Here is a 10,820-nt window from a genome sequence, read left to right as displayed (position 1 = left end):
CTCTAAGAAGATCAATCACGTTACGAACCGATTCGGGTATGTAACAATTGGTATCAGAGCGGTCGATCCTGCACCATGGCTGCGTATTCATAGTTTTGAAAATCCATACGTGAAGATCTGCAGGAGATTAAAGCACTGCTTTCGAAGATGATGGAAGGACGGCAACGATTCGTAGAAGACTTTAAAAAAATCAGTGTGACGATCGAAAAGCCCTACACATTGAAAAAGAGACGGCGAAATAGAAAAAGAAGGGAAAAGAAGAAAGGAGAAAGAAAGCAAATAGAAAAAAAGAAGCGTTGTTAATCTCGACAAAGTTATCGCCCAAAAATTCATCATTCGTCTCAGTCTGCACGCCATCAAGAATATTCTCATCCGCGACCATTCGTGCATCAAAATCCCAATTGTTCCAAACAAGCACGACGATGGAGTTTTGATGAAAAACACGATCAGATCGATTTGAAAATGGAGCTTCCTCAACATTTGATGACTAATCGCAAAACGAAGAGAAGAAAGAGAGCTAGAAGGAAAAGAAAAGGAAGATGGAAGAATTTTGAACGGTTCTGCGCAATCTTTCACCAACGAGCCAGCGCTTAATTTTCAACCTTGAGGACAAGGTTGATTCCAAGAGGGGTGGAATGATACGTGCCTAGATAGATGGGTCCCACTTAGAGTTGAATAAATTAGAATTTAGCAATATCTAAATTGGCTTTTAATATTAATGTGGCTGCTAGCAATATTTTTAATACTTTTTTATATTTAGTAGGATATGGAGATTTGATATAACTCTTAGTAGATTGGCTACTCTTACAATAGAAAGCTGTTATTTAATTAGTAAGCAGATTTGGGTAGGATTCTTATTAACTAGGAAAGTTGAATAGGTTCTATGGGTTATAAATAAGTTGTAATATTCTATTTCATCAATGAAGAAATCTTATTAGAAATTGTGTCTTTTTGCACAAAGGAGGATTGATCCTTCCCTCAAAGTGGATCAAGAGGCTGATCTTCCCTCTAAGAAGATCAATCACGTTACGAACCGATTCGGGTTCGTAACTTTATTCAAGTAGGAGAATGCACAAATAGCTGCCATATATCCACAAGCATTCTTGGAAATGATCAAAAGGGCGTGGAAACACATAAGAACTCTTGAATGGAAATTGAAAAGAGATGTTTCCCCAGTGCCTTCAGAAATGGTAAGATCTTCGGCACAAGAAGGGGTTGATCTGTTATCATCTTGACTTGATAAAAGGATGAGCACTATTGATAATCCTAGGCAAACTACGCTGTGTATTGAATACTGTCATGTACTGATCAATCTGTTTTACAGGCTTGAATCTAACAAACATATCTATGTTGTAATATGGATGGCTTAAACTGATAGACTAAACCCCAACTACTTTCTGTTTTGAGGAGAGCCAATCCCATGCATTAGTAGGTACAATCATGCCTTGAAAATTTTGTTTCTCCCTTATTTTGACAATTGCCAAAAGTTTGACTCGAAATTGCTAATGACAAATATAGGTCCTCGCAAGAGTGACTAATCCCTCTCTGGATTTTTAAACTCTACATTAAAGAACACTTGGCATTTTAGATTTTACTTGACATTGGACATTATTCTCAAACCAACAAATAAGAATGTTGTAAGCTACAAGTGGGCAAGGTGAAAAAGAAGGTTTACGAAACCATAGACAGGTACAAGGCAAGGCTTGTTGCTAAGGGATATAACCAGGGACTTGACCACGATGAGACATTCAATCAAGTAGTAAAGAGTATGCACTGAGAATTGTTCTTGTTCTCGCCCATCCCTTTGGCGCGCTGGACCCTTAGCAAGATAGATGCGGAGAAGCTTTTCTTCATGGATGACTAAAAGTAAGCGTATGCTCGTACAAACAGCTAGAAGGTTGAGGCTGCAGACATTGAATAGTTTGTGTAAACTCATGAAGGAGTTCTATAGGTTGAAAACAAGCTCCTAGGGCGTGGTTTGATAAGCTTCACCAGGAACTTAAGCACAGTGGATACAATAAGAGTAATTTTGATAACCCACTCTTTATTAACTGCTCTCAGTCTATCATGGTTCGGCATGAGTCTATACGGAGGATGCCATCATAATAGGGAGAGAGATCTGACATCCATAGTCTTAAAAATGGATTGAAAGTTAAACTTTGATATGAAGGACCTAGTCTGAAACAACCAATTACTCCAAAAGCTTAAGCTGTTGGTACTTTAACACTCCCCCTCACCTGTGGACCCTCTTTTTAGGGTTGGCCTACATGTGGCCCCTCATTTTGGATTGGCCATTACATGTGGATTTTTAATATCAAGAAGTTTTGAACCCAGGCCAATTGTTGTGATACCACGTGAAACAACCACTTACTTCAAAAGCTTGATCTGTTGGAGAAGGTTTTATTTAATCTTTTATACTTTAACACCTAGGTGTCGCGCAATACTATCTTGGTGTTGACATGGAAAGATCCAAGGATGCCTGTGTCCCAAAAGAAGGGTGATGTGAACCTACTCAAAAGGTTTAAGCTGATGAGTTGCAAACCAATTAATACACTTGCATTATACAATACAACAAGTGATCTAGTGTAAAAGAAGGATAAAAGATCCATGACCCTCACATTTATAGAAGTATGGATGGAGCACTCCACTACCTAACTCTGGCTAGACTTGACATAACCTATGCAGTATTTCAAAGAAACTATTTTTCGAGATTGGACCGTTGCACGAATAACCAGGTTGAATACAATAAAAGCCAAAGAAAATGCACTAACTGCTTGAGGATTAAATTTTATCGCCCCTAAATAAAGAAGTTGAACAAAACTCAAACACACGCGGGAATGAAAAAATTGGACCGTTAGGAAAATATGACAGACTGAGAAGATTTGCTATGGAGTACAGACCAGTGTTTAAAAACTCCTTGACTCGGCAAGGAACTCACCCGAGTCGACTCCTTTTTACCTCGGCCGCATTCCGCGTTTCACCACATCCGCGTTCCGCGTTTTGCCTTACAGAGTCAATAAACTCCTTTGACTTTCTCGAGTTATGACCTTGTCAACCGTGTTAACCGCGTTCTTGGCCGCGTCCGCGCCGAGTCAACAAGGATTTTTCTTGGCCGCGTTCCGCGTCAAATCCGCATTTTTAAACACTGGTACAGACCGAGAGAAGAAGACATGTGATTGATTACATAGCAATAAGTAGAGCATCACCGCAACGAATTTTAAGAACATTCATAAGGAACAATAAGGAATGTCCGACCTCAAGAAGATATGGATTCTTACATTCAGCAACGCCATTCTGTTGAAGAGTGGGGGCACATGATGTGAGATGTAAAATGCCATGCTGATCACATTAATATTGAAATTGCTTAGACATGTATTCATTTGACACGCACATTGATCCCAAACTGAGTTTCTTCCATATGAAAGGATTTGAAAAGTAAAAAAAAATTCCGAACGATCTTTCATTGAATAAAGCCATGACATTCTTGAACAATCATCTACAAAAGTGATGCAGATGCATCCCTCCGAAGCGGTCCAGAGTATCAGAAAATTAAGTGGGTTGTCCAGGACCCTCGGATCAACAATCCAACGTTTCAAACCGTCGATCGAGTCCACGCTATGGCGAAGGAATGCCTTCCGATGGCGATCATCAAAAGACTAGAAGATCATAATGCCGACCAAATCAAAGGCCACACTGATCAAAGAGTTAATAGAGATTTTTTTTAAAAAATTTTCATTGGAATTTGTTTATTAGGATTTTATTTGGATGGATTTTATTTTAGGTTGGTCTCCCAAAGAGTTGGATCCGAAGAACACTCCGAATAGGGTTTGATCGTAGCCCAAACATAGGTGGATCTGATCTGGATCCATTGACACTCCTAACTAGCAATTACATTAATGAGTAAACTCTATGGCTTGAAAACGTGTACAGATCAAAACATTAAGAAAAGAAGCAGCTTAAGGATTAAGGAGTTCTAATATGGTGTGTGCATGTGAAATCCAGTATTTTTCAAAAAGTACAGTGGGGACCCTTTCATAGTATTATCCAAACCGTCCAGTTGTTGGGCCGCAACGAAAAAAAAACTGTACCTGTAATTCATCTCCATACAATGATCCTAACTCTCAGATCTAGAGAGGGATTGAACATTATAGAAACCTCTATAGATTGGAAGCTGAGGATCATCCTGTAGAGATGATTTCCAGAATACAGCCAATTTACATTGTTGCCCAACAAACGAACGGTTTGGATCATTCAATGAGGTGCGTACCACTGTACATTTTGAAAAATACAGGACTTCATACACACACCTTATAAAATCTGAGGAGAGACAGAGAGAGATGTGTAGAATTTCCTAGCATAATCATCCTTCTCCATCAACTAGCTGTGAGGCCATAATATAAATAAGTGTCACTTCTCAAAAGCTAAACCTTAAAAACATGCACACAACCATGCTTCTGTCTTTTTACACCAACCCACTTGACTATGGTTGGAAAATCGACGTATAAGAATATGAATGAGTGTTTGATGGGTGGGAAATGATGTTTCCACCCCTTTTCTTTTGTATTTTTCCTGATTTCCACCTCCATTTGTTTTTGACTTTTCTTCAAAACTGAAATCATTTGTAAGAAAATGTTTAAAAGGGGGGGTTGAGTCTCTATCTCAGATTCTCAGTTGGTTAACCAAGCTTAAAAGGGGTGGAATTATCAATTGTGGAGATGTGATGGGAAATGGAATAAGAGAGTTTACTGAAATCACAGGTCAAGACCTGTATAGGGGGGAGAGAATGCATGGTTGGCAACTTTAGGAAATGACTCAAATGCCCAAAATACTTAAATAAAACACGGGAAAAGGGAAGGTTTTAAGTCTTTATGGCCACATGATTCGGAAAGAAGAAATAAATTAAATTCTGCTAGTGATTGTCAACATCACAATGTATCATTTTGTAAGGTATAATTGATCATCATTAGCTTCGATTTGATTGTAATAAACCATGTTTAAGAAAATTAACCTTCTAAGGCACAGGTAATTGCTCTAAATTTGAGTAAAATTAATCTTCCTAAAGTTTTATCATAACTGCAATTCAAAGGAGGCGATGAGTGCGGCCCACCGCCTGCCCAAGGTACAACACTAAGTGGATGGGCCCCACATCTCCTTCTTAGGCTGTGAGCAGCTAGCTCTGTTCATCACCTTCATATGATCATGATAGATTATGGACATTGAGTATTATTATCTCAATTGATTCCCCCTAAGTTTATTGAAATTCGCCGAAAAATAAATACAAAAAAAAAATGGGAGGCATGAACTTTGGACCTCATGAGTGACTCCAACCTAACATGAAAGGGAAAAAGTGAAACTCTAGGGTAGAAAAAAGATCTAGTGCAGTGTATTTTGCTGTGGGGGAAGGGATAAAGAAAATGACATAAAGCCAATCTCCCCTCCACCCACAAAACACCATTATGAAAACCACTCACACCCATCATCACCAAACCCAAGGCAACATCTCTTTGAATTTTTTCACATACAAAATTTATTACTTTGCACCCCTAATTATGGTTTTAAGTAGATTAATTTATTCTTAATTTAATCACAAGATTCAGAGCTCCAAGAAAACCTACTAGGTAAAATTCAGCATGGGTTTCTCGACCCATCACTCAGTTAATGACCAGGATGAGTCGACCCGGGCAATTGCCGAGTTAACGAGCCGGGTTTTCGGACTATGTTTTATTAGTTATTGCAGGTAATAATTGAAATAATAAAAGACAATGTAAGTTATTTCAATTATTAAAACATGGTAGTGCCAATATCAGCAGCCTATTTTAAAGGCTCTTACAATCCACAAAGGTCTGCAATGGCCAATTAGAAAGTAGTTAATAAAATGCGGAGTGTCACTATCAAAAACCAGTAGCCTCTTAACATGTTGACGACTACTTGTCTTTATCTTAGTTTTTATTGCTTTTTCTTAAAATGACAAAACTACCCCTACCAATACCAGGTGGCATGCAGGTATTTGCTGGGTTATCCTCTTAGAATTAAGGATGCCACCATGTCAATTTGTCCTATGTGTAGAAAAAGGTCAGAGCAGATCAGATAAGATAAATGTCATGGTTAGCAAATACCTAATGTTATGAATGTCAATATCATTCCCCTGTACGCATTTCTCCATGCGAAATACACTTCATGTGATTGGTATAACTAGGTTTACAAAGGGGAATTGAAATGGATATAAAGTCAGATATCAAACGTGTAATAACTAATCTTAAATTGTTGATTTTTTGTCAATAATCTTATAAAAGCACCTCCATGTAACATGGGACTAGGATCATGTAATTTTGCCTATTAAGGATCAACCAAATCAATTGTCTTAAATTGATCATATTCGTTTCAAATTTCATTAGATAACACATAAATTTAAGCGGAAGTGATATATTCACCACCTTTTTTCACTTGGTACAACCACCTCTAGGGCATTTATCATTTATGACCATGGTTTTAAATTTCGACCGGAATTCGGATTTAGGTGGAGACTGAAACCGACATTTTCCGAAATTTCATTTTTCGCCATTTTCGGAACCAAATTACCAAATTTCGGTCGGATTTCGCCGAAATTTCAGTTTTCTGTGGGGTCCGAAACGGTTGCCGAAACCGAGATTTTAAACCATGTTTATGATTACTCGTTTACACTGAGGGGGCTGTCCCAACTAAAAAAAAGGGGGTGAATATATCATTTACCAAATTTAAACTCATATTCTAACTATTTTTGTTTTACCTCATTAAAAAACTTGGTCATAAAAAATACGCTTTTTGTACTAATCCCATTTACCCTATTTTCTTGTTTAGTTAATCCATGAAATTGCAACTTATAATTTAAAGAAAGTACTATGAAACTCACACTAGATTAAAAACTATGAAAATGCATGAGTCAACCTAAAATACTAACTATTAAATACTAGTCAAAATCATAACTACTTAAATAATAGTATCCACCATACAAAGGATTAATCCTAACTAATAACCTTATAAGGACTGTTGGTCTTTTAGATAATTTCATCACACATCCCATCCATAAGATTAGTGCCTACCTAAAACAATTCTTTTTGCATGTTTTAATGGAACCCTAACTAGATGTTTGGATACACGGATCTTATAATAGCAGTTGGTAAAATCCTGGATTTTACAAGTTAAAACTTGAATTTTATAAGTTAAAACCTGGATTCTACAATCCTGAAAATGTACAATCCAGGTTTTAGTTCATAAAATCCAGGATTACAAATCCTCGATTATAAAATCGCTGTATCCAAACAGCTCCTAAATGTGGCTTGATGAATGAAGAAGCTAAGATAATCTGTTGGAAATTTTGATTGCCGGTCAGATCAAACCCTCCAATTACATCCTCTAGGCACATTTAGGGCCTAGATTGCTGCTAATGGGAAGTTCTTTTAAGCATTTTTCTTCAACTAAACAGAAATAAGAAAGATACTTGACAGTCTACACTGCATTAATCCTACCGTTGGATCTTCAAGCAAGTGACTTTTGAAACATGTATCGACCCACCATAGGGCCCACTGTAGGGACTGTGTAGATCATCCAACATCATAACTAAACCGATCTTGATTCAATGTGATTGGATTGAACATAATTAATTATCTAAATCATCTTCTCCCTACTACTGTTTTTTCATTCACTTTGGTGGGTGTTCTAGTCTAGGGCGTACCATAGGCTCATTTTAGCACAACACTCAACATCAAGTAATAAGCCTCAAATGCAGCTTTTAATATCATAACAGGATAATTAATATAATATTTATAGCATATGAGACAAACTCAGGGAACACCAATTTTACCCAATATTCCCCCTAAGACCTAAAATCTCAAAAAAAATAAAAAAAAATAAAAAAAATGAAGAGAACCCCTCATCAAAAAATTGAAAGGGAAAATGAAAAACCCATACTCTGCTTCTGCAATTTGTCAAAAAAAAAAAACAGAGATGCTAAAAGAGCAGCAATATTCCATTGAAAACCAGTTGAATTAGTTTACACTGGTCAGATTAAAAAAAAAAAAAAAAACAAGAGTATACATCACAATCATAGAACCAAACCCATGAGAGATTCATAACAAATGGTTATGGGAAAAAAAAACCCAAAAAGATAAAAAAGGAAAAAGAGAAAGAAACCCCAAAGACCATCATCATCAACAACAAAGAGAGAAATCAGAAGAAAAAGAAAAAGAAAAAAAAAAACCCATGATTCCTCTTACCTCATTAGTCACCCTTCAAAATAAAAAATCAGTAATCAGGCATAAGTTGAGTAATCTTTCCTTCCTCCCCAGCCATCCCTTGTTCAGTAACCCTCAACCAAACACAAACAGCAGTAAAACTCAAAACCAAACTCAATAACCCACTTCCCAACCCAATCCCCACAATAGCCACAACAGAAAGACTCCTATTCTTCAAAGGAGGTAAAGGGTACCCATAAATATCCTTATTCCCTTCAAATGAACTAGCATTGAATCTAGGCAGATTCCCACTCCTATTCCCCAATAACCCAGGAATCGGACCAGAAAGCCTGTTATTAGACACATCAAAAGCTGAAAGCCTCACTAAAAGCCCTAATTGTTGTGGGATTTGTCCTGTGAGGAGATTGTTATGAAGGTCTATAACATTTAGATAAACACAATAGGCTAATTGAGGTGGGATTTGGCCTGAGAGTTGGTTTGAGGAGAGATTTAAGACTGCGAGATTGACTAGGGATTGGAGTTCAAGTGGGATTGGGCCTGAGAGGGAGTTGGAAGAAAGGTCTAGGGTTTGGAGATTTGTGCAGTTCGAGAGGAATGGTGAGATAGTGCCTTGAAGAGAGAGATTTGGGAGGGAGAGTTTGTAAATTCGACCGTTGTTACACGTGGCACCTTGTAGGTAGGATGTGAAGCCATTGCAAGGGGCAGAGAAGGTGGATTTAGTCCAGTTATGGAGACTGTTTGTTGGGTCTGAAAGAGATTGTTTGAGGTTTGTTAGGCAGGATTCATCATCTGGATCTGGGGTGGCTGGGGGAAAATGGGGGGTTAGGAAAAATAAGAGAGTGAAGATTGAGATGAAGGGGATCTTGGTTTGAGCCATTTGATGGATGGATTGAAATGGGTTTTTTGATTTGGTTCTGGGTTTTGTTTCTTCTCTTCTATTTTGGTCTGGATTGGGGTGAAAATGGGGTTTTTCTTTTTCTGTTTCTGTTTCTGTTTTCCTTGTTTTATGGCTGGTTTTGCAAATCTGTGCTGGGTTTTGGGGGTTTCTTTCTCTTTTTGCTTTCCTTTTTCTTCTCTACTACTATAAAGCGATTTAATCAGAACATAGAATAACGGAAATGAAGGAGAAATGAGGGGGATGACAAGGAAGTTTGGGTTTGGGTTTTCGTATTTTGAGTTTCTTGTTTGTTGGGAGATTGGTTTAGTGGATTCATGCCTGGAAGGGGTGTTTTATGTTAGTGTTGGAGTAGTGTGGGGTATTAGTAGTTTAGTACTTTGAGAAATTATATGGTGCACGACCGTGAAGTCCCGTGAAGGTGGTAGGTACTTTTGGTGGTGGTGTTATCAATTTCAAAGTTAGGAAGATGAGGGCTATTTGTTATTTTGGTGGAGGTTTGGTAGCCAGCCTTTCCACCATTGGTGGTAATCTTTGGCTTCTTTTACACATCAATTTCGTTTAGCTAGAGGGTCCCAACTCACAGTTGTATCAAAACAAAAAATAAAGAAGATGATAGTATGTGCACTCTGTGTAATTATTTCCTTCTTGAGTAGCCATATAATATCCATGTTTTATAAAAACTAAGGAATATAAAAAAGAAAAGATAAATCAGTAAAATAGGAAAACGAAATTAAGGAAACTTACTTAGAACCTCCTACTAGAATCCTTTACTACTAAAAGGGAAAATCCTTGAAAAATCGTTTGCTTATTTCCTGCCTAATACGTCCCGCCTTACTTTCTGTAAAACTCCCACGTATGTCATTTTTCACTACTTTTTTTCGTCTAACATAAATAAGAAAAAGACAATCTAAATAAAGAAAATTGGTTCTAACAACTTGGGCTTGGCCGTTGGATCTCTCAGATCCTATTCGGACCTATATCCAAAGGGTCCGATTTGGACCCATATCCAAAGGTTCAAAATTATGCCTGATTGTACCCAAACATAGCCATATAATCCATTGGAGTGTCCTAGATCCGAACAGAGGTTGCTAATGTATGAAAATACTCTTTATATTGTACATGAAAGAGTACGTATAAAGATTATTTTCACCATTTTAAATCTTTAATCAAAATCATTTTCCCTCCTTTCTTAATGAACAATATCTCAAATTGATTCTGTCGATGACAAGAAGAGGGGCTTGGGCGAGAGAGAGGTTTTCTTCTCTGTTTTATCTCTCAGGTCTTCTTGGGTTACTCTCTTGTACGATCTTGGGTGAGAGGGCAAGGAAAGGATTGCGGGTTTGTGGGTTTGGGTTAATTCAATGCAATTCTTGTATATTGTTTTTCTCATAATGGAAGATCGTGTTTTCCCCAGTGGAAGTAGGCATCTCGGCCGAAGCACATAAATCTTGGTGTTCATCTTGTGGCTTGTGTTTATCTTTACTTTTCTGTTTATTTGTGTACGATCAGATGAGATTTGCATGGCGGATTTTCTTAACATGTGGTATCGGAGCTCAGGCGGAGTGATCGCCAGGGCCGCATGGAGTAGTCGTGGGTATTGTGAATCAATTGCACTTATAATGATCGTTAGATGTAGAAAGATTGTCTGAGAGACTCTTGTTCGAGGTGGAGCCCTACAACGAGAAGTGAGG

General features: G+C 37.7%; 1 protein-coding gene across 1 annotated transcript; it reads right to left on the bottom strand.

Annotated features, from left to right (window-relative positions):
- Positions 1–7,984: 7,984 nt before the first annotated feature.
- Positions 7,985–9,482, bottom strand: LOC143875762 (receptor-like protein 44). Its single transcript, XM_077377364.1, has one exon. It carries the CDS (start codon positions 9,106–9,108, stop codon positions 8,281–8,283), a length of 828 nt encoding a protein of 275 aa, XP_077233479.1. The 5' UTR covers positions 9,109–9,482; the 3' UTR covers positions 7,985–8,280.
- Positions 9,483–10,820: the final 1,338 nt, after the last annotated feature.

Source organism: Tasmannia lanceolata, unplaced genomic scaffold, assembly GCF_043159265.1.
Source record: "Tasmannia lanceolata isolate RefF3 unplaced genomic scaffold, GAP_Taslan_0.1 ptg000004l, whole genome shotgun sequence".
Classification (NCBI taxonomy): Eukaryota; Viridiplantae; Streptophyta; class Magnoliopsida; order Canellales; family Winteraceae; genus Tasmannia; species Tasmannia lanceolata.
Note: the sequence above shows the minus strand (reverse complement) of the source record. Positions and strands in the feature narration are given on the sequence as shown.

What these genes read in the sequence shown, in the direction of transcription:
- LOC143875762 (XM_077377364.1), bottom strand. Translation starts at nt 9,108, where the DNA reads ATGGCTCAAACCAAGATCCCCTTCATCTCAATCTTCACTCTCTTATTT.